At 43.2% G+C, this 24,465-nt stretch overlaps 1 protein-coding gene across 1 annotated transcript; it reads left to right on the top strand.

Annotated features, from left to right (window-relative positions):
• Positions 1-10,306: 10,306 nt before the first annotated feature.
• CCDC185 (coiled-coil domain containing 185) lies at positions 10,307-12,535 on the top strand. The gene has a single exon (XM_083729572.1). It carries the CDS (start codon positions 10,345-10,347, stop codon positions 12,433-12,435), a length of 2,091 nt encoding a protein of 696 aa, XP_083585698.1. The 5' UTR covers positions 10,307-10,344; the 3' UTR covers positions 12,436-12,535.
• The last annotated feature ends 11,930 nt before the right edge of the window (positions 12,536-24,465 follow it).

Below are 24,465 nucleotides of genomic sequence, written 5' to 3'. Positions count from 1 at the left end.
GAAAATATTAGGGAGCATTAGAAACATAAGACTGAAATGCTCCCGCACTGAACATAAACTGAAATTTCATCCTTCAGTAATGATTGCAAACTGCAAAAGAAGGAAATCTCTCTCTCTTGCGTGCATGTGTTTGGTGCTGGAGGAGCGAAATGAAAAAAGGTCATCAGGATCAAATAAGAAAAGGAAGAAGAATAAACAGGACTCTATAAAAATTAAATAGCCTTGTAAGTCAGCATATAAAGCTACTGAATTCTTTGGTTTTGCTGCTCTCTCCGTTATGTAAAATTTGCCTTTGCCACTGGGCAAATAATATTGCACTGATGGATGTATAAATCTTCCCTTGATATTACTTCAAGATGGGAGGGTTGGAGGGGAAATCATTACATGTTTGATGACAGTTGCAATATCAAACTGATTTAGACGACACTCTAGTTCTTGCACCATAAAGCAAGAATGATAAAAGGAGATCAATAAAACTGTGCTTACATTTATCAAACAAAAGGAAATAAAATGTGGGCATGAAAGAAATATTGGAAGGAAAACTGAAACTGAGTAGCATAGCACAGTCAGTATATATATATATATATATATATATATACACATGCTTCCACCATGTGCATTATTTCCGCAGCAAGCAAAACAGCCTGCTAATGAAGATATGACACCTTATAAGCCATATTCACAGATGAAGGGATCCCGTCTTTCTAAGCACAATTTCATGCCTCTTTGGAAACACCCCTAAAAAGGCACAAAGATGACAGATTTGCAAGGCAAGATATACCTCCTACTTTAAACCTCTTCAACTCCCATCAACTCCTTTTGCTACAGCTGTGTGAGGTCATGCCTTGGCAGAAACCAGGCCAAAATGGATCCTGAATAGAATGATAACTTCATTGCTGAGATTGAGGGAGAATTACAGCAATTACCTAGCTGGCTGCCTGATTCTGGAAGCAGAATCGCCCGTTGCTGGAATAGCAACTTTGTTAAATTACGAGTTTACATTCCGCCAAACAAAATATGTCACAGGGACATAAGAGGAGCTCAGATGAGTCAAGTCAATCACAGGACTACCACTATCCTGTTTCCCACAGGGGCCAACTTGAGATCTGTAGGAAGCACACAGACAGGAACTTTCCATAGCTAACTGTGCCTAGTTCAAGATACAGTTCCCAGGATTCTTTGGGCTGGCCATGACTGCAAAAGTGGCACCAAAAGGTCTTTAGATATAGGGTATGGATGTCACCAGTGTTCTGGTCCTTCCTGAACGTTCCTAGCCACCCAGATGCCTCAGTCCTTGATGGCGCGTTCCGTCTCCTTGCCTCAGTAGATGTAACAGCTACCTTTCATAAGCACTGAGGAGTGTGAATCCATCATCAATATTAAAAGTCATACTCAAAGATAGACTATGCAGCTCAGAAATAATATTCTGTGAGAATGCTACCTAAAAAAATGGGAAAAAGGTTATGATTTATTGATACAATATGCGATGTCATGGGTTTTATAACAGGAGCTGGATATAATAGGATGATTAAGGAGCCTGCAACAGAGCAAATGCTTAGTTTATCCAGAATAACTAGAAACACACAGTTTTTTTGTATTCTCATTATATGGTGACTACTTCTCAGCTTTTCTTGCTAGGTATAATCATGTCTATTTGACCAAGTCCAGAAATGATTCTTAATTTCATTATACCTAGCCTACACATTTCCCATAACATAACTGCAGCTGTTTCTTCCCTGTGAGGTTTTGGCGCTATCTAGCATGAAAACAATAAATCCTTTTCTATCAGCTGCTGATTTGCCAAACATTTGGCTGGACAGATTAAAGTTTATGCTATATAACCAGATGGCCCTATAGCTGTGAGTTTTCTCCTGGGCAAATTCAGCTGTCACAACTGAGCATCTGCACAAAGCCACAAGGGATTGATGTACTTTTCATTCATTTCACTGGGACAGACATCATTAGCATTCAGAGAAGGAGGCATCAGACCAGAGAATTAGTCCTAGCCCGTGTTAACATGCCGCCTTGTCAATCATGTACCAATCATTAAGCATACTGTCTGCCAAGCTGGATTTAGAAGAACTGCTATACTGTACTGAAGGGGGTGGCTTGAGTATTTGTGTCTTGTCCAATCATCCTCAGTGCAGTAACATAATTAGATCTTTTTCTGCCTTCATTGATGGTCCAGTTGGACTTTCTTGAGTGTCCAGGTTTGTTTTAAGGGGGGTGGGGGTGAGGATCCAGGAAATTAAAGACCAGCTAGCTTAATGTCTGTTCTGGTTAAATTGGTGCAAAGTATTATTAAAGATAATATTATTTTAATAATAATATTATTAAAGATACTGGGACGTGGGTGGCACTGTGGGTTAAACCACAGAGCCGAGGACTTGCTGATCAGAAGGTTGGCGGTTCGAATCCCCGCGACGGGGTGTGCTCCCGTTGCTCGGTCCCTGCTCCTGCCAACCTAGCAGTTCAAAAGCACGTCAAAGTGCAAGTAGATAAATAGGTACCGCTCCGGCAGGAAGGTAAACGGCGTTTCCATGCGCTGCTCTGGTTCGCCAGAAGCAGTTTAGTCATGCTGGCCACATGACCTGGAAGCTGTACGCTGGCTCCCTCGGCCAATAAAGCGAGATGAGCACCACAACCCCAGAGTCGGTCACGACTGGACCCTTTACCTTTACCTATTATTAAAGATATAACTATCAAGTATATGGAAGTACAAATATTGCTGAAGAAGAATCAATATGGCTTCTGCAAAAGTAAGTCCTGTCTCCTTTCCTTTCAGAGTTCTTTGGGAGTGTCAACAACCTTATGGATATGTAGTGATACAGGAGACATTGTTTACCTGACTTTTCAGAAGACATTTGGCAAAGTCACTTGCTAAGGACTCCTGAACTCCTGAACTTGGCCATCATGTCACAGAGAGAGGACATCTTAACAATAACAAAACTAAATAATGAACCAGATCAATAATGAAGTAGATCATGCCCTACTTCTGGACTTTCATGGGCATCTGGTTGGCTACCAATAGAACAGGATTCTGGACTGGATACGCCTTTGGTCCGATCCATCAGGGCTCTTCTTATGTTCTTCAGAATCAGAGAGTACCAATAAACAGACAGCTCTTGCTATGGAGGAATGTAAATAGTAGTGTACCCTACAGATCTGCATTGGGACTGGTGCTTTGTAACTTGTTCATAAATGATCTAGAGTTGGGGTAAGCAGTGAGGTGTCCAAGTTTGCTGATGGAACCCAATTGTTTAGGGTGGTTATAACAAGAAGGGTTAGCAAAGAGCTCAAAAAGGATTATCTCCAAATGAGCAGTAAATTGTAATGCAGTTCAGTGGACGTAAATGTAAACTTATGCACACTGGAGCAAAATAATATCAACTTCACATATACACTGATGATGTCTGAGCTGACAATGAATGACCAGGGAAGGAATCTTAAAGTTGTGGAGGATAGCTCAATGAAAATTTTGACCCGGTGTGTAGCTACTGTGAAAAAGGCAAATTACGTATTGGGGAACACTTGCAAAGTGATTGAAAACAAATCTGGCAGTAACATGCTGCTTTTATATTTGTGTTTCTATGGGACACAGGTGGCGCTGTGGGTTAAAGCCTCAGCGCCTAGGACTTGCCGATCGAAAGGTCGGCGGTTCGAATCCCTGCGGCGGGGTGCGCTCCCGCTGCTCGGTCCCAGCGCCTGCCAACCTAGCAGTTCAAAAGCACCTCCGGGTGCAAGTAGATAAATAGGGACCGCTTACCAGCGGGAAGGTAAACGGCGTTTCTGAGTGCGGCTCTGGCTCGCCAGAGCAGCGATGTCACGCTGGCCACGTGACCCGGAAGTGTCTCCGGACAGCGCTGGCCCCTGGCCTCTTGAGTGAGATGGGCGCACAACCCCAGAGTCTGTCAAGACTGGCCCGTACAAGCAGGGGTACCTTTACCTTTACCTTTCTATGGGCAAATCTGATTGTGTTTGGGGGGTTTGCATGTATCAACACCATACATTTAAAGCTCATGCAACACACATTTGAAGCATGTGACTTTGGAATTCTAAGAACTGTAGTTTTAAGTATGCTGAGAAAGGGTCTCCATGAGGGGAAAACTATAGTTCCCAGGATTCTTTGGGGGAAGAAGCCACATGCTTTAAATGTGTATTAGAGGTACTTGAAATGTATGGTGGGGATCTGTCCTAAGTAGTACATACAGTTCTAACAGTCTACAGTTATATAGGCTAACACTGATCTTTCATTATCAAAATGTAACTATTTCCACAGGGGTAGGCATGTTAATCTCTTGCAGCAAAAACAAGTGTATTGTGGTTCCTTAAAGACTAATAGATTTATTGTGGCATACTCTTTTGTGGACTGCTTTAATATGTTTTTATTATAAATAAATAAATTGTCCAGTAGCACCTTAGAGACCAACTAAGTTTGTTCTTGGCATGTACACGAAAGCTTATACCAAGAACAAACTTAGTTGGTCTCTATGGTGCTACTGGACAATTTTATTTTTTTTAATATATTTCGACTGTGTCAGACCAACACAGCTACCTACCTGAATCTATGTTTTTATTATTATTTTTGAAAGACTTCTGATTTTTAACTCAACAGAAAAAGCATGTAAGTTGTGGCTAGAAAATCACAAAACACCAACAAATTCTGATTATTATGTATAATAGATTCCACTTAGCAAAGTGACATTTAGATAGTAGGAGCTGTATATTGCTGATTCTCTTTTTGACTTCCTTCCTTCCTTCCTTCCTTCCTTCCTTCCTTCCTTCCTTCCTTGCTTCCAAGTTGCTTTAGTCCTGAGGCAGAAATGTCAGTACTTTTGAAACAGAAAAATGGGAACCGTCAATGAAGTTTTAGCGCCAGTTCCCTTCAGGATTCTCCACCTTGAAAACCATTATCTGTCTTTGCAGTGATGATGCCGTGAAGTCAAATGGTTGATGAGGAAAACTGTGGAACTAGCACATGCTTTGTGAAGCCTGCATAACTAGTGCCCTATTGCTGTCACTGGAGTGCCTCAAAAGAAGTGTCTTCTCCTAAACTGTGTCTATTCAGACATGCCTAATGATGTAACATGTGGGAAGAATTTGTGTCAGAATGAAATTCCTCCAGAAGAAGAACAGCAAAAAAATTGGCAGTTGTTAAGTAACAGCAGAGATGTGATAAAGGTAATTACAAAACATATTATACCATTAAAAATGCTGCCATATTTAGATTTAGGTTTCCAGAGAAATGAGGAGAATTAAGTTATTTCCCTCAGTGTAATTCCCAGATTGGTGCACTTCCAATGGCCCCTTAGTGCTCTCTACTGGACTCTCGGTGAAATATTTCTTACACACAAATTCCTCCCTCCCAATTCCATTTTTTATTTGAATATTCATTACGGAATCGTACAAGCAAAACAGAAAAGAGGGAGTGGTTATAACTGCATGAAAACTAGACTTCAGGGGCAAAATGAATAAATAGGTAAAGGACATTAGAGAAAAAATAAGAAAAGGGTTGGAGGGAGAAGGGGGACTTAAATCAAACCATGGTTCCCAATACTGTACAGCATGAAGCATAACCTGGCAATGGAGTCACTGACACGTGGAAGTTCCCCTAATGCAGGAACAGGGAACCTGTGGTCCTCCAGGCATTGTCAGATTGCAACCCCCATCATCCCCAGTCACCATGGCCCAAGCTCAGGAGTGATAAGCATTTTAATCCAGCAATATCTGGAAGGCCAGTTTCTCCATCCATGCCTTTATGAAACTGTTTTTAGGAATGCAGGCACCCTATTCACAGAAGTAACAAAGTTTGTTTCCAGGCAACCTGTTATAATGATCATTCAACTTTATTGGTTCATGGAGTTTAGGCAACACTGGCTATTTAAAACAAATTCATCCTGATTTGTTTGGGGGATATTAAACGATGTTACACCAAGCAAGTTTTATCCCCCACTTTCCAGTGCATTTATTCATCACTTTCCTTATCCCGAAATAATCATTTTGGGGAAGCGGATTTGTTTCGTAAGGGCTCCAGGACAGCTTTAATTGCCCAGCCTGAACTTGTTGGGATGCGACTGAAGCCCACATGAGAATAGTGGGAGTCTGGAAGTGCCCAAAGGCAAACAACCAATAAGTTTTGCAGTTCTCCTAATCTTTCTCTTTAAAAAATAGGTGCCAATTTTTTGCCTATCATTTATTTTCAATTGGCAAATCCTTAGTACATCAATTCACTGTCACTTTGCCTGGAATGCAGTGAGCAAAAAAGACTAAGAGATCTGAATGCAATAGTGGAGTCTTTATAGCAGTCACACAGTTAGACGGGTCCTCAGGTATCACAGAGAAATTTTGCTAGGAAATATCTGGTCAAAATGGCTAATCCTATGATATGTTACTAAGGCAGAAAATTAAACTTTAAATTCAATTACAATTATGTTCCTGGTAAATGTCTTCCTCTGGCATATGGCTCTTTCTACAGCTTGCTGAATTTCCAGTTGTTACTGAAACAAATATTTGAAGCAGCCAGGATAACGCACTGGCACCATGTAGACACATTTTCTTTTCTGTCTTTTTTTAGTAAGGGGAAGAATTTCAGTTTGTCCTAGCAAATGTGCCATTCAAATGTATTACCCTATCAAATGGAAAGTTGAAATTCAGACACCCACACACACAGAGTATGGGTTATATGAAAATAGCCCATTCAATTGATCAGCCTACCCACTGCAACATGAGATAGTCCCACAGAAAAATGGCTGCCACACAGCAGTATGAAGGTGCACAAAACATGGTAAAATGTGTGAGACATGGCGTGGCGAAAGATTTATCAGTATCCACCCGGTGGCTTACCAAACAATTGCACCCATAGCTGCACAGGAAAATCTTATCCACCCATAGCTGCACCAGAAAATTCTGCAACAACCAGAAGTCTCTGGACTTTCTCGCTCTTAGGTCTTTCATTCATTTTCTTCTGTTGCTCTTGTAATCATTTGGAATAAGATTATGCATTTAACCTAACCCCCACTTCTTCAGAGGCATAAAGAAGAAGAAGAAGAGTTTGGATTTGATATCCCGCCTTTCACTCCCCTTCAGGAGTCTCAAAGCGGCTAACAATCTCCTTTCCCTTCCTCCCCCACAACAAACATTCTGTGAGGTGAGTGGGGCTGAGAGACTTCAGAGAAGTGTGACTGGCCCAAGGTCACCCAGCAGCTGCATGTGGAGGAGCGGAGACGCGAACCCGATTCCCCAGATTACGTGACTTAACCACTACACCATGCTGGCTCAAGATCCATTGTTTAAACTTTCTCACATACTGTGGTGTCATGGCACCCCAGCTGCACCCAGGACCATGAAGGGAAGGGAGATCAGGCCAAAATAATGTGTTCTTCTCTACTTTGCCTTCGCTTACAATGAGCTGTCCACAGCCACCAGGTCAAAAATCTGCTTTTCCCTGGCTACCTTAACCTTCCTTCTCTTTAGCTAGAATGGTGTTTGTTGGCTCATAAATGCAGGGTGGCTTAAAATAACGGAGACCACAAGGTTTTATGAATCATGGTTAAATGTTTACTAAAACAGTAAGTTGTTCTTAGAAGGGGAGGAGGCTTAAGCAGATGAGTGGTTATGTGCATACAAAGCAATTCCCAAAAGAAGCGGACAGAAATCTACATAGGAGTAAACACATCTGGTTAGCCCATAATTAGACAGTCCCTAACATTTAAAGACTTGGCAGAATCTTGTTAGGTCAATTTTTTAAGCCCTCTGTGAGATCCTTCCTGACCTAAATGCCAGTGCAATAAACCAGCTAGTTATAGCTTAGATTAAGCTGTGATTTACATTTAAATCCACACATATTTCAAAACATTGAAGAAAATACAGTTGTATAGATCCTATGGCACCAAACCATAGGACAGAGCTTTCCAAACTGTGTGTCACAACACATTAGTGTGTCAGCTGCATTGTGGAAGTGTGTCACATAAATGCTCCCCGCACTCCTCTCAGGACTGGAAAGGGGCTAGTTTAACCCCCAGTTTGCTAGTACAGTGGTACCTCGGGTTACATACACTTCAGGTTACAGACTCCACTAACCCAGAAATAGTACCTCAGGTTAAGAACTTTGCTTCAGGATGAGAACAGAAATCACGCAGCAGCACCGCGGCAGCAGCAGGAGGCCCCATTAGCTAAAGTGGTGCTTCAGGTTAATTACAGTTTCAGGTTAAGAACGGACCTCCAGAACGAATTAAGTACGTAACCAGAGGTACCACTGTAAAACTGAATTACTGTGTTGCGAAATGATGCATGTCTAAAAAGTGAGTCACCAACAGGAAAAGTTGGGAAAGCTCTGCCATAGGATCTGCACCAAACTTTGCTAATTAAATTATAATATATTCCAATTTGATTACTTGAGAGGCAAGGTTTGATAACAGGAAACAGATTAACCCCTTAAATCCAAACCAACCTCCTATAGGATGCTTATTCGTTTTTGAAACAGCCTGATTCCTGCACATGTGGTAATACTTGGTATATTTATCATCTTCTCAAGAAGACAGAAAGCCCCTTCAAGCGACCTTAATGAGTTACACCCCCTAGTCCAGTTATCTAGATTTGATGGTACAGTGGTACCTTGGGTTAAGAACTTAATTCGTTCTGGAGGTCCGTTCTTAACCTGAAGTACTTTAGCTAATGGGGCCTCCTGCTGCTGCCACGGAGCCGCTGCGCGATTTCTTTTCTCATCCTTAAGCAAAGTTCTTAACCCGAGGTACTATTTCTGGGTTAGCAGTCTGTAACCTGTAACCTGAAGCGTCTGTAACCTGAAGCCGAGGTATCACTGTATGAGGAATTATATCTTCTCAAAATAGCTTGTCATCACTCATAATTTTTAATTAAAGGTCAAAATGAGACCCAGCAATACATTAAAAATTAAAAAGCAGTAGTTTGCATATTTTAACTTACTGCATAAAAAGCAGGTGCTGAAATTCGGTTGTAAATAAAGTCCTCTTCAAGCATTCAGTCAGTGAAGAGGGCAGCAGGGTCACGCATGCAAGCCTGGCCTCTAACATCCTTCTCCCACAGAAACCTTCATCGCAAAGTGCGTAGAAGCCTCCTTCAGAGTATGGTGAGGCTGAATCAGTGCCGTTTGGTGCTGCTACTCCAGAGCAGGTGCAAATGGACTGGTGATGCAGTAACACATATCTCAAAAATCAGTGTGGCTTTTAACAGCACAGAACACAGTGTATGTCAGGGTGAAAGCACCTTGCATACAAGTAAGCTGCAATGCAATGTGAACAGTAGGGGCTGGTTGCACAAGCTCATCCAGACTTTGGAAACTTCACCAACACTTTCCAGATAAACTGGGATGACTGTTCAGCTACTGAATTGTGACATTTTAAAGATTTGCCCAAAGCTGTTCAGCTTTTAAAAAAGTAGTTTTTGGGTTGCCATACACCCAGATTTTCTTTTCTGATCCAAGTCCAAAACACTATCTGCTCCTATACTACACTTGAATCTTTTGTCTGGAAAAGGCTGCCAACAGTATTTCAAAATGCACATTTGCTATGTCTGAGAGTTAAAACCCACTGCATTCAATAAGGCTTACTTTCATGAGGACTGCAGCCTAAAACACTGTAATCCTGTGACTTCAATAATCCTGGCTGCAATCCAATGCACGCTTACTTAGAATGCACCTTGTACTTAATGGGACTTGCATAGGAATATGGTATTAACTGAGATGTAGGTCACTGAAAAATTCATATATTTAGCATTATAGCTATATTTAGCATAGCATTATGTATCCCATTAAGTCGCTGTACAAAATTTACGTAAGTCTCTCTCTAATACCACTTGGGTTTACACAGGAAAGCATCTCAGATTATCCAAACTGCTTTACTGTGTGATGAGTTTTCTCCCTCTTGTCTACAAAAGCTCACTTTAAAAAGCTATATGATAAAGTGTCAGACCACATGTGCCTGAAGGCAGAGGGCTTCCCCTGAAAAATCCTGGGAAGTGTAGCTCGGTAAACTACCCGTGCAAGGTGCCCTTCACGTGTTTGTTGTACCCCAGGACCGAACTGAAGGCCGCCAAAGAAACAGTGGGTTGAATGCAAACTTGGGGTGGAATGACTTCATTCACCCCATTGGTTTCAGCGAGAACAAGCGCGCGTCTGAAGATAGCGCCAAGGAAGAGAGGGAGAAGATGGCGATGGGGGCGACCGCGAGGCCGGGTGCGGGACAAGCCGGCGCCAGGGTTCCCACGGCCCAGGCCCTCCTTGGCCAGGCATTGTGACGCGCGCGGGCGCCGACTGTGCTGCTGCGCAGCCGGGGGCGGCGTGCGCCAGGGCCCGAGGCCACATCGGCCATGAGGCGGCACCAGCAGCGGCGTCGGCCGCGGCGCGGGTCGGGCCAGTACCTCGGGGCGGAGCCCGGGTGGCGCGTCTCCCCGAGCGACCGAGGCGCGCCCAGCGCCAGCAAGGGCCGCAAGAAGGCGCCCGCCACGTCGTGCTGCAGCTTGTCGGGCGCCGAGACCCCGCGCAGGATGGCGCGGCGACGCAGCAGCCCCGGCCGCTTCTCCCCGCCGCGGCCCTTCCCGGACGCCTACAGCTCCGAGCCCGAGGTGGCGGGCGGCGAGGGCGGCCTGCGGCGACACCTCCTGGCGCAAGCGTACCGCGACGAGGGAGGCCTGCTGCTGCCCCCGCCGCGCAAGGGCAAGGGCTGCTCGACGGCGCCGCGCGGCAAGCGGCCCGCCGCGTCTGCCTCTTGCGCGTCCCCTCTGCGCCTGTCCGCATGGCAGCAGCAACACCTGGCGCCGGCGGGCGAAGGCTGCGCCACGCCGTGCACCACCTCGTGCACCACGCTCTACGGCGGGGACTTTCCGGGGCACCCCGATCTCCCCGCGCGCTCCCCGGTGGGCAGGTGCACCCGCGTGGAGGAGCTGCTCCGCGACGACCAGTGGGCCAGCCCGGTGCCTCGGCCCTTGGAGTACGGCACGGATCTCCCCACCGACGCCAGCAAGCCTCCCTCCATCTGCCCCTCTTCCTTCTCCTTCGCCCAGTTTGACAGCAAGGTCTCCCCTCGCCTGGAGAAGAAGGAGCTCCCTCGGAGGGACTGGCAGGAGCCCTGTGACAGCAGCCACAGCCTGGCAGACCTCATGCACTCTTTGGCGAGGCCGTATGAGGACGAGGAGCCTCAGGCCTACCTGCCCCGCGACCCCAGCGCCCACCTGCACCAGCGCCTCCTGGGCCGCAAGCCCCGCCGCAAGCCCCGCAAGGGAGACCCGCAGGTCAGCCTGCAGGACCTGACGGACAAAAGGTACGAGGACCTGATCCCCGAAAGGGACAAGAAGATCGCGGCCCTCATGCTCGCCAGGCACCAGGAGGAAGAAGAGATGAAGGACCGTCAGCTGCAGGTTTCCGACGCCTGGGATAAGATGAGGAGGAAGGAGAAGCAGAACAAGGCCAGGGCGGAGAAGGAGAGGCAGTACCAGTTGGTGGACAGCCTGGACCAGTGGCAGAGGGACCGCAATCAACGGAAAGCCAAGCTCAGGCTAGAGGAGCAGCAGCTGTTGGCAGCCCGGGAGAGGGATGTGATGCTTCGGGACAAGAAGTGGAAGAAGCTGGCCAAAGAGCAGGATTGCAGGCGGAGGGAGAAGCTGGAGAACGCTCGGCTTCAGGCCGAGTATCGGAAACGGTGCCAGGAAAAACAGCTCTGGGACAAAAGGTTAAGCGATAGGCGTACCAAAGAGCAGAACTCCGCTTTGTACAAGGAAAGGATGCTGCAGGCCCTGGAGAAGAGGCTGATAAAGGATATGGAAAGGAAGAGGAGGAAAATCGATATGAATGACTACAAGCAGACCAAGCACATGAGCGCTAAGGACCAGGTGGAAGATCGGGTCAAAGCCGACGAGCTGTACAAGAGGCTGTGTATCGAACAAAAGCTTCAGAGGTCCCAGGAAATCCTGGAGCAGCTGCTTGAAGAAAGGAACAGGGAACTGAAGGAGAAGACTTTAAAGGAAGAAGAGCAGGGCTTGATAGCCAAGGTAAGAGCCAAAGAGACGGAGGAAGAAAAGAGGAGGCGTAAGGAGATGTTGCTGCAGATAGCTGAGATGAAGATCCAGCAGGCCAGAGAAATCATGTCCAAAAATATCCGGGACAGATCGCAGCGCGTGAGAGAGCTGAACTGTATGAAAGAACGGAACCACCATTTTCGCAAACAGAAGCTTGATTATGACGAAAAATGTCACCTACGGGAAATGCAAGAAGCTTTAAGAAGGAAAGCTCAGAAAAGCAATCAGATTCTAAGGCAGAAGGACGCAGCTATCGACGAGTCTAGGAGAATAGCCAAAGCATCTTATGACCTTAGAGAAAAAGTGAGAGACCTGATAAATCGCAATTCATTCGACCAGATGGCTTTAGATGCGCAACGTAATGCAAGCCTCCTTAGAGGCCTGTAATGAAGTTTAAGGAAACATTCCAGACTGTGTTGTGTCAAAAAAAGATGGTTGTAATGCGTTCGCTCTGCATTGCTGTACACTAAAGTGATTTGAGCCTTAATTACTGTTTGACTCATAAGTGTTTGGTTTACAAACATTTACTGTTTATACTAAAAATCTATCACTTGCATTTGTGATTTGATCGTGAAGAGAAAAATTGAGCTTTGGCCCTCTGCTACTCTTTATGGAAAGTGGCCTTGGTTTAATGCTAGGCACTTTGAACTGAGTATTCTTGTAACAAATTATGATTTTGTAGAATTCTATTTTACAATCTGAAGTGTTCACAAATTACGGAGTTTACACAGTTTGTGAATGGTTAATGACACATTTCAAAGTATGTAGCAGTTCATCATACATCAAGAATAGAATCATATTTAAAGATATTCCAATAATTTATTATCTAAAGAAATACTATTTTGGGGGCTAAATAACCTAAGCAGTTGCCTGCAATCTGCACGGTCAACCATTTACACTAGTCCCATTTATTTCGGTTGAGCACATGTGCTTATCACTGTGCATGCACAATTGCCGTAGTTTGGCAAACATAATGAATATATTGTTTTAGCATATGGCTATGATGGCTCTGTCAAGTTTGTAATGTAGTGAATTAGAAACTTTTTTATGAAGGAAACTGCAGGAACACAAACTATGTATAATTTATAAAGTATTCTTAAAATAAAGTTTGATCAGTATATTTCCATATTTTGAAAAGTAGGAATTGTATTGCTTTATGTTCAATAACAGTGACTAAGTTGGGAATGTGGAGATGATTCCACTGTCATATCCAACTCTGAGCTTGAATTTGCAAGGCAGAAGTGAGAGAGAGGGGAATACCCTACATTTCTATATACATTTTTCTGCTTAAAAAAACTCTCTCCCATTGAAAGCAGTGGGAAGGAATGGGGAGGGAGAGATTTAGTCATGCAGAAAAGTATAACTAAATAGCTACCTGGAAACCAGGAGGATTTGGAATCTTTGATCCAAGCTGCTTCCCAAATCATTCCCCTTTGATCTCCTCCAACCTGGAGCTCTGATGTTGGTTGGGGCAGGATTGCGGAGGAGGGAGGTTCTGATACCAGATTTCTCTGTCTTAACATCAGAGTTATATATGTGACCTATCCTGTGTCCTCTAGGATTACCTTCCAGGAAACTCTCATTACATCATTCATATTCTGGGTTGATCTGTGATCTGAAACAGATAATAAACAACTATAAGTATGGTGAATTAATTAACCATCTTAATGTAATTAAAAATTTAATAAGCATGTGTGTTATTTAATAGGTTGGTTGGAGAGAATAAAATGACAGAACTTGAGGAACAATAACTTCACTTCTATTGCCACGAGTGCCCAAAACATTCAAGTTTCACACATCTGATACTTGACTGAAACAGGGTCAGAGCACTTGGAGCCCAAGGTTTGGACTTGTAACCAGGCGGTACAACAAACAGGACCACATGGCTTCCTTTCCTCCTCCATATAAGTTCTAAAACTGGCCTAGATGCAGACCAAGTAGACTCCACTAATATCACATGACACAATCAAACCCAATATTGGCCCAATCACTTTTGTCTCCTCCACCCTGGCTAATGTGAATGGCAGGACTGTGGCTATGACCCTGGCCCTGCCAGGAGCTGACCAAAGTTTGGATTTCACAGTATATACCTAAGACACTCTGGAAAGTATAAGAACTGGTGTATCATTGAAATAAATGTTCTCCACTTGGGTGCTGTAATCTCTCTGCCACCACATTTTAATCTTAGAAAAGTTGATATGCTTATATTTGGATATAGAAAAGGCTACTTTTTGCATAACACATAGCTCACAATATTTCTTTTGCTTCTTTCCGGAAAATTAAGATTCCTCACCAGAATGTAGCACTTCTAAAATGGACCAGAGGAGGGCACTAAAGAGTTGCACAATGATTTCTCATCTGGAAAGAGCTGTTAAAATAGATTTTGGAGCTGGAATCATTTTATTGGCCTTATCATGTATACATGACAAGTGCAAACCTCTCATTCAGAAGCAAGTCCCAACTTATTTAATGGGGCATACTCTAAAGCAGTGCTAACATTTTGTGAATCTAAGTTTGGCCTCATTGAGGGGCAGTATTTCAATATGAGTAGGAAAATGAGAATACCCCTAAACATTTGGGGGGCACTACTATAAAGTATCCTTATGGGCCTGGTCCAATCAACGTAAATTTGAAAATCCCATTGATCCTGATTGAAGAGTTAAGCAAATGTTTGACTGTTATCTGTTGGAATCAATGGGATGCATAAGTCTCTTGTATGTTATCTTGTTATCTTGACTTTCCACCAGATGGTGCTCATTTAACTGCTCAGATGATGCCCTATCTGCTGTAAATCCATTGCACATGTTCTCTATCAGCTACTATAGCCTTCCCCTGCATATCGAGGGAGTCTGTCTGTCATTAAAGGCCAGTTAACAGTTACTAGACCTCCATTAGAGGCAGAGAGAGAGGATATTCTGTTTGTGTCACAGAGTACTTTTAGAGGTCACTTGCTCATTTCTGCTTTTAAATGGTTCCTGCTATCAACTGTCATTACATCAGATTTGACCTGAAATAAAGTTACAAGAGGTGAAATGTGCAGGCATCTCAGCTCTTCAAGAACTTCCCCAGCAATTTCAAGAATCTATATGAAATCGCTTGAGTGAAATTGGGGGCACGGGGACTGTTGTCATCTGTCTGCTTTTTCCATCATCTGTTTATCTTAAGGGCAATGGTATTGGCTGTGAACTTGCATCTCGACACTGTAATGAATGGGTGATGGTGATGGGTGGGCTGTTTGATGTAAGGAAGATGGGATTGGCTGTTGTAGATTGGGATGAGGGAAAGCCACACTCCCTCAAAGCTAGTTTTTGCCACAGTCCTCGCTTGAATTGACTACTGTAATGTGCACTATGTGAGACGCCCCTTGAACACTGTCCAGAAGCTTCAGCTGATCCTGCACCAGGTTGCTTGCCTTGCCAATACAGGGGCACCTCGGGTTACATACGCTTCAGATTACAGACTCCGCTAAGCCAGAAATAGTACCTCGGGTTAAGAACTTTGCTTCAGGATGAGAACAGAAATCGGGCTCCGGCAGCGCGGCGGCAACAGGAGTCCCCATTAGCTAAAGTGGTGCTTCAGGTTAAGAACAGTTTCAGGTTAAGAACGGACCTCCAGAACGAATTAAGTACTTAACTTGAGATACCACTGTATTATATACTCAGTAGTATATGGGTATGTGGCTTTTAAAATATATCTATATATTTAAAAACTATGATTTACAATGGAAGACGAGAGGCAGAGGGTCACTGAATTTTTGTGTCAAACAGGGCACTGCTGAAATTTGAGACCCCAAGATCCACCACTGACCCACAGTCACAGCAAACTGACTTAGCACAAACCTGTGTTAGTGACCTAATAGAACACCATGAAATGGTCTCCCTGCATGCTGCCTGCAGTCAGAATTCTTTTTGCAAATATGTGGAAATCAGCTTGTACTCTGCCTATTAAAGAATGGATAGAAAAAACTGAGGAATCACTGCTATGGTTAAATTGAAGAACTGTCTCAGATTTAAAGAAAGAAACCAAAGGTACGTCGCAATAATAGTTTATGAGTGTTGGATTTATGCAGGACTTGTTGGATTCTAGTGATTCTACTTATTCCAATGGGCTCCTTTGGGAAGATGAACAGGGAATTATTATTATTATTCAGATAACTCCTATCAGGTCCAGTGAGCATGGCCAATAGTAAGGGATGATGGGACTTGTAGTCCCCAATGTCTAGAGGGCAATGTGTTGTCCACCCCTGGCTTAAGAAAGGTTTGTGTGTATTGGCTGTTTCGTTCCCCTCACTCCTCTCAACCTGTTCATTCCTAAATACACAAATTGTAAAAAATTAAAAACCAAAACAACAAAAATCTGTAAGAGTCTCATGATCTCTCTTTCAAAGAACGCAGAACCTACCATTGTTCAGGAAATGTGGAGAAAAAAATGTGTCATATTTATGTGAAGATAATGGCATCAAAATGTTTTCAGGGGGAAGCCTTATTCGATTTGGAGCTATAGCAGGACTAGAAACGAGTGTTCCTTGTATATTTGGTTAACACCAATGTACTAGTTTACAAATGATCCCTTTGATCACTTTTTATTTTCTGTTGCTTGCTCATGGTATTCCTACAGAAAAGTTTATTAAGAGAGTAATGAAACCAATATCCCTTATTTATCCCATGGATTCTCTTCCAATAAATTATATTGTGGAATTTTGAAGACATTGCTTCCCAACATTTCTCTGTCCCGTTCCCCACTTGTGTAAATCTAGAATATGATGTTTCCAACTTGGTTTTCTTTATTACCATGCAGGTGATATTCAGCTATTCTTCCCCTCACCAAAAAAGAAGTCTGGGGAACCAGTGTTTCCCCCCCTTCCCGGCTTTCTTCTTAACTTAAAAAACAAAACAAAAAACCCACCTCCCACAAGCTGAAGTCTGTTTTGCGCTGTTAGGCCAAGCCATCGTCTGATGGTGATGTAATGGAGAAGATCCACGATGACTGGCTGCAGCCAAACTGGTCATGTTTTGTCCACACATGGCAGAGCAGTTGGTTTACAACACTCTCACACTGAAGCTAAATCTGTCCTTACAAAAGACGGCTAAAGAAAAAGCATTCACAGCCTAACAAAGCACCAGCCGAGCATGAAAGCAAAGGAAATCTTGCATTCAGTAGAGAGACAGTTGCCAGCTCTTTCAGTTAAAGGCTGGCGACTATGCCATGTGGTAACAGGAGGCGACAATTTTTTTCTGCTCCTTGTGATATGCAAGCTGGATCTTCAGGTGGGAGACAGACAAAGATAGCTGAGGGAAACACTTCCGTAATACGTCGTTTTTAGGGACTTGGCTGCTGAAGCCCTCAGAAAATACAGTGGTACCTCGGGTTAAGTACTTAATTTGTTCCGGAGGTCCATTCTTAACCTGAAATTGTTCTTAACCTGAAGCACCACTTTAGCTAATGGGGCCTCCTGCTGCTGTGGTTGCGCCGCCGCCACCCGATTTCTGTTCTCATCCTGAAGCAAAGTTCTTAACCTGAAGAACTATTTCTGGGTTAGCAGAATCTGTAACCTGAAGCGTATGTAACCTGAAGCATATGTAACCTGAGGTACCACTGTACTGCTTTTTCAAAAAGCAGAGCACTGTGGGTTGGATGCAAAGAACAAGCAGAAGGAAATTAGCTGGTGGTGCCATTCCACAAATAGCGTGCACAAGAACTGGCACAGCATTGGCCATTGGCTTTAAGAACATGGCTATAATAGCCAGTTCTACTCACTTGCTTTACTTATTCCAGTCTTTCTTCAAAAAGCTCAGAATAACATACATCCACTTTTTGCCCCTCAGAATTTGCTGTTTGAGGCAGCTGTCCCACTCTGCGAGCTTTTGCCGATTACTGAATAGGAGTGGAAAGCAGAAAGCAATGGCAGAAATGAATATCTCAAATGTTTCCAAAGCTTGTTTTAGCATGTCTTTGGATCATGGAAACATTTGCACAAACCATATACTCCTGTCAGTGCTATTTTTCTAGAAATAAAAGGTGCCAGAACTCACCATGAATGCCTCCCTTGTTCTCTTATAATGGCAATGGTGACCACCTGAGAGGGGCCAGTACTGAATTCTGCTGAGTTCCGGCTGAAAAAAAGCCCTGATTCCAATCAGAGAAAGCAAAGGCTGTGTACACATTGCCATTTACCCCAGGTCTGGTGTACACCCACCACTAGTGTTTGAAGTGGTGTAGACGACCCATCGGTATCCTGTCACTTTTTGAGAAATATTCCTGTTTGGTGCTCTTTTCCTCAAACCAGCTTCCATCATTAGGAAATGGAAGCTGCAGTTAAGGCGGAGACAGCTGTTGCACATGCACAGAAGATGGCTTCACTGAATTGCGCATTAAGCAAAGGCATCCTCATCACCACCAGCCGGTGTGTACAGCAATATAAGTAAGCATCTTCAAACACGGGGAATGGGGATATGGAGGAACATCATCAGCTGTGTTGTAAACCACTAATGTATACATAGCCAAAGGTTTTGTGCCTGCAAGTGACAACTGAGAGCATTATTAAATTCACAAGGTCTAATCTGCACAATCTGCTCCCTTGTTCGCACTTGCTTTGGCCCAGTTGGCCATGTGCTTTCAATCTAAGTTTGGGTTTTATTTTAAGAAAGGCATGGCCCCTTTCGGAAGAAGGAGAATAAGGTCATGTGAAGAAACATGCACATCAGTGTGACGTAGTGGTTTGAGTGTTGGACTAGGATCTGGGAGATCAGGGTTCAAATCTCCACTTGGCCATGAAGCCGAGTCATCACTGGATGACCATAGGCTAGTCACTCACTGCCTCTCAGGCTAACCTACCTCACAGGGTTGTTGTGGGGATCAAATGAAGAGCGGTGTGTCATGCATGCCACCTTGAGTCCCTTGGAGAATAGGGTGGGATATCAATGCAACAAATAAATAGATATCTCCCTTTTTAAAAAAATACAAATATCCTTGGAAAACAAAATGAAACAAATCAAACATAAGAAAGGTTTCAGAAGCAAAACACTAACTCTTTCTGATGTCAGGGCACATTCTGATAAGCTATAAAATCCATTCATTTATCTGCAACATGAATTGGTTGGAAGAGTAGTCCTTCTTTCTCATCAATTCTGTCTGGTAAATTATCCATTTTGAAACGGTGGCAGCTAGATTAAGAGTAGGGCTGGCCCAATACATTTTGGCACCTGAGGCAAACCACAAAATGGTACCTCCCTCCCCACTGATGTGGAAGGAGTGAGTGAAGAACAAAATCAGAAACAAGTTGGGGGAATCGGAATCTGCAGCCCCTGTGGATCCTGTCAGCTAAAGTTGTTGCCTCACCTTTCCTCATGCATAGGCTGGTCCTGGTTAGGAGGGTTTTTTTTAGTGCTTGTTCCATACTGTTTTAACAGCTATCAATATATCCCTAACATACGGTTTCACCATGCAGGGTAAATCAACTTCATTAACATGAAACAATTATCATTAAATGCTATAAATTGGAAGGTTACCAAACTACTTGCAAGATAGTGAAAATGGCCAAAGTTGAATTTGGCTGTGCAGAGTGTGGAGTGGGAGGCCAGCTGTAGTCACACGAGATCATTTATTTGACCCTTTGGAATGGTAAAATACTCCATACGCCCATAGAGAGTGCTGGAACTTCTGGGTGAGATTCGCTACCTATAAATGAAAATCCTGTAATGAAAGCTGAGTGCTTCATCCCCAACACACAGAGGAGAGCGATCCATCTAATTTCTCTTCCTTACAAATTGCCAGAGGGGTTACTACAGTTCAGGCAGGCTCATTAAAGGCAGTGCCAAACGTGTTGAGAATGGATGGACGCAGATTCAATGAAAAGGAGCCTGAAAGCCTATTCTACACAATCCAATTGTTACTAAGCTCCTACCTAACAAAGGGTTGTATTGTTTGAGGAGTGATTTCTGCCAGGGTGGGAAAAAGCCTTGAAATGTAGTGCCAAATATATTTTAAAAGGGAATATTGTACAGTATATGACCCAATGAACTATGGCTCTCTCTTTCTCATATAGACACATTGGATAATAAAACATGAATGTTTCAGAGAGAGAGAGATTCTTCTTTCTAACCTTTGAACTAGCTCTAGTCTCACCCACCTCCAACCCTCCCAATTTTCTGTTTCAGGAAAAAGAGCAGAACACTATGATTCACATTTCTTCCTTCTCTATAACTTCTGAAGTGTGACCCACAAATCCCAAATAGCTTTGAAACACATGGCTCATTTTGCATATTAATGGCGGTAGATAAATATACAGACAAAAGGGCTTCTTCACACAGTGCTTAGTTAAATTATGATTTTTGTTCCCATCGGAGGCACCAACTTGAATGGCTTTAAAAGAGGATTAGACAAATTCGTGGAAGGTAAGTTATCAATAGCTACTAGCCAAAATGGCTACGCTATGCCTCCACTGTTAGAGACAAGCACATCTCTTAATGCTAGGAGGCACAAGAGAGTGTGCTTTGTTACTGTAAAATCTCTGGCTAATCTAGTGCAATAGTATCTTAGATATCTACTAGGAGGTCCTGACCAACCTTCTGTTCAACACTGTCAAATTTGGTCAGTGCTTGAATTGGAGACCAATGTACATCACTACAAACCTTTAAGTACAATAAACATACACATACGGTTTCCTTGTGTTCTTGTAACATGGCTCATAGTTCTGTGGGACCAAGTTGTTTTAGTCTTTATGGTGGGTGGAGGAATATTTGTGAAGGTACCGATTTTGTTACAGTTTTCCTCCATGTTCATGAACATCACAGCAGAAGCTTATGAAGCTATAAGTAAATAGCTAATGGCTTAAAATGACAACTAATTCTCCTAATAATCCACATCAGTCTTCAAATCACTGGGTTGTGAATGTAGTGGTAACTTGAATGCTTTTCTGTGCCTATGTTTTGAAACTTGCAAATGTGCTATGTTTGGTGTGGCTTCTTCCCTTTCTCTCGCCAGTGAAGCCAAGCCAAAATTGATCGTTAGCAACAGTAATTATTTCTTAATAGGAATAATGAAAAATGACACACCTAACTAACTCTGGCTTCATGCCTCCATTATCTGGATGAGGTGGAGTTCCATTTCAGTTAGATTTCATGCCTGGGCTTGGCTTTGAAACCGCTTTGGTCACTCTGACAGATGGCCTATGCTGGAAGAGAGACGGGGGAATCATAGAGTTGAAGGATTCTTGTAGGCTATCCTAATCAGCCTCTACTTGATGCAAACAATCCAGTACCAAGTCATCCCCAGGAAATGACTCATCAAGTGTTTGCTCGAATACCACCAAAGAGGAACTTCCCACAGCCTTTACTGGTATTTGGTTCAAACTTATTTTATGATCAAATTTTCTGCCTTGCCGATTCTTCTGGATTGTTCAGCAGCTTCGAAAACCATCGACCATGGAACTTTCTGGACAAGCTGGACTGATTAAGGATTGGAAGTGCTGCCCTATGTATCAATTGAATAATCTATTATGTGTTATAATGTAAGTTATTTATTTAAAAGCCTTCACACATAATTCTAAACCAATTTTAAATGTTAATTGTTGTTAAGTTGAGGCATCTAAAGGTAAAGGTAAAGGTACCCCTGCCCGTACAGGCCAGTCTTGACAGACTCTGGGGTTGTGCGCCCATTTCACTTAAGAGGCCAGGGGCCAGCGCTGTCCGGAGATACTTCCGGGTCACGTGGCCAGCGTGACATCGCTGCTCTGGCGAGCCAGAACTGCACACGGAAACGCCGTTTACCTTCCTGCTGGTAAGTGGCCCCTATTTATCTACTTGCACCCGGAGGTGCTTTCGAACTGCTAGGTTGGCAGGCGCTGGGACCGAGCAGCGGGAACGCACCCCGCCGCAGGGATTCGAACCGCTGACCTTTCGATCGGCAAGTCCTAGGCGCTGAGGCTTTAACCCACAGCGCCACCTACGTCCAAGTTGAGGCATCTAGCAATCACTTAAATCTTGGTTCATTACATCATAAATTCGTGGACAGCACTAGCCAGAGCAGCCAGGCCTTATGGTTAGTCCATTACAGTATTTACCAGATGGAATCTTTGCGATTGCTTTTCAACAAAAACATTTTGCTTGTGTGACCTACTTCAAAATATATTTGTCATTAATAATGTTTTCTTCTTCTTTTAAAAATTGAAACCGTACCTTCAAGGACGTATGCAGAGGGACATGTTTGCAATGACTGTGAACAGTCGATGGAACACTTTTCTCTTCTATTGTGTCACTTTTCCTCCCTGCTAAGCTAGCAAATTGCTGCCAGGAGGCCTCAAGAAACCATAGCAACTATCTAGTGACAACCCTGTGTAGCTTTTGTTCCACAGTAGAAGGATCCATTAATCACATTGATTTCTGCCAGTGTGATTTTGGATACTTTTAAAGCTCTTACCTAAAAATTGTGCCACATGTGTATGTGGTGAAGTAGCTTCTCTGCATAATCATAATCATCATCATCATCTTAAAGTTCTAAGGAAATGTTGTGGCTTTTTATACAACTTTGGTATTTTCTCATATTCAAAGATGAAGTTGTGCACGGAAGACAACAGTGCCACATTTATTGTGGCCTTTGGAATATCTGAGCACAGATATTTCTTAAGAGCATATCACCATTGTGCATATTTTAAAGTCAGCCATTCACTAACAAATTTTAGTTAATTCATTTTTGTACTATGCACCATATTGGCCTGACTAAAAGTTGCGCTCGAATATAAGCCACACCTTTAAAATTCTAAGGGGGAAAAGAAGAAAAGACAATACCTGAATATAAGCCACTCCCTTAAAATTCCGCAGGCACGAACACCTGTTCCATTTTACTGTATGTCTGTTTCAGCAGCAATATTGTAAAAGTCAATTTTTGTAAGGTTGCGAATTTAAGCCGTACTTTAACTTTTCTTGGTCGGAATTTGGAAAAAAAGTGAGACTTATGTTCAGGCCGATATGGTATATATAGATTTGCTGTCTGCCACCCTGGCCCCATTTGCACCAGTCCAGCCCAGAACAGAGTCATACCTCATTGGACTGGAGGGGGTGGGAGGGGGCACATGTGTCTTTGCTTATATGGGGAGCATTTTTCTTCCACTGAAGGAACTGGAGGTCTTTTTAAATGGAAAAGGTATATATGTACATGACAGATCTCCTTTGTCTGGTAATCACAGGATTGGGATGCTGGTGTTCCAAGTATCACTAGGACAGAGATGGGGAACATATGGTCCTCTTGATGTTGAATTTCAGTTCCCAACCGGCCCAGACAGCAGGGTCAATGGTTGGGGCAGTTGTAGTCCAACATGTCCTACTTTTGCACTAGAGAATATTGTTTAATGTGCAATAATCCATTGCACGAGCATGAAGGTGGAGTTTCAGTTTCACTTTCTGTTGTGGTGCTACATCCCTGGAGATTTCCACATTAAGTAAAAACATTTTGGGCCAGATTCAACTAACCCGTTGCTCTAGAATGCAACGACTCTTGCAAGGGTAGCATAAATTCCCCAAGGGCTAGGAGAATACCCAGAACAGTGAGCAGGGGAAAGAGGGAAGATATTGTTCCATCTGGCAAGCAGAAATGCTTGAGCTGGTGGACTACTAACATTCTCATGATCTTGAATTCCATCCAAAATTATTATTATTCACACAGCCTTTTCAGAATCTCCGGTTTTTGAGTGATGAGTTTTTCTGGCTCATCTGCCATGATCTTCTTGTGCCTTAGGAATCTTTACTGATTCTGTTGCATTTTTCAACCCACTCTGGGAAACTGTTATGTCTGAAAAACTATATATAATGCCTTAAAATAAATACAGCTTGGATCACAGAACAATTTAAAGGCACATAAAGCCATCACTTTGCTGAAGTTACACGTGCATGGGTCTGTTCAGTGCCTGGGTGGATCACTGGTAGAAGAAAAATAAGAAACATAATCTTGAGCAGGTACAAATCAAGCACAGGGATGAGTAAATTTAGCCTATTTTAAGCTGTTCACTCATATATACACATTTATGATCCTTAGAAGTTTCATTTTCTTGATTGCAGCAATAGTATAGGTAGCTAAAGGGCATCTTTCGATTCTCTCTGCTTTCTAGGCTATTCTCCAGGAACTGTGTAGGCTGTATTTTTGTTTGATGAAAAATGCAGATATCTTAAAGTCCATCCACATAGGAAATCTGCATCAGTTTCCAATGAATGAGAGCATTCTGCTGTGGAAGTGATTTGAATCTTAAGAGCATAGAGTGAATACAACAGCCTGCTTAAAGATTCTTCTAATTCACTGCATTCTTGCATGGCCATTTGAAGGATTAGCACAGAGTTCCTAAGAAGCCCTGGTGGCAAATTAAATCTGTGCCCATGCTACAACTATGTTAGTGATGTAACTACTCAGGCATTACAGCATCCACTCCTT

Source organism: Podarcis gaigeae (genome assembly GCF_964106915.1).
Source record: "Podarcis gaigeae genome assembly, chromosome: 3".
NCBI classification, from domain to species: Eukaryota; Metazoa; Chordata; class Lepidosauria; order Squamata; family Lacertidae; genus Podarcis; species Podarcis gaigeae.
This window is presented reverse-complemented; position numbering and strand designations above follow the sequence as displayed.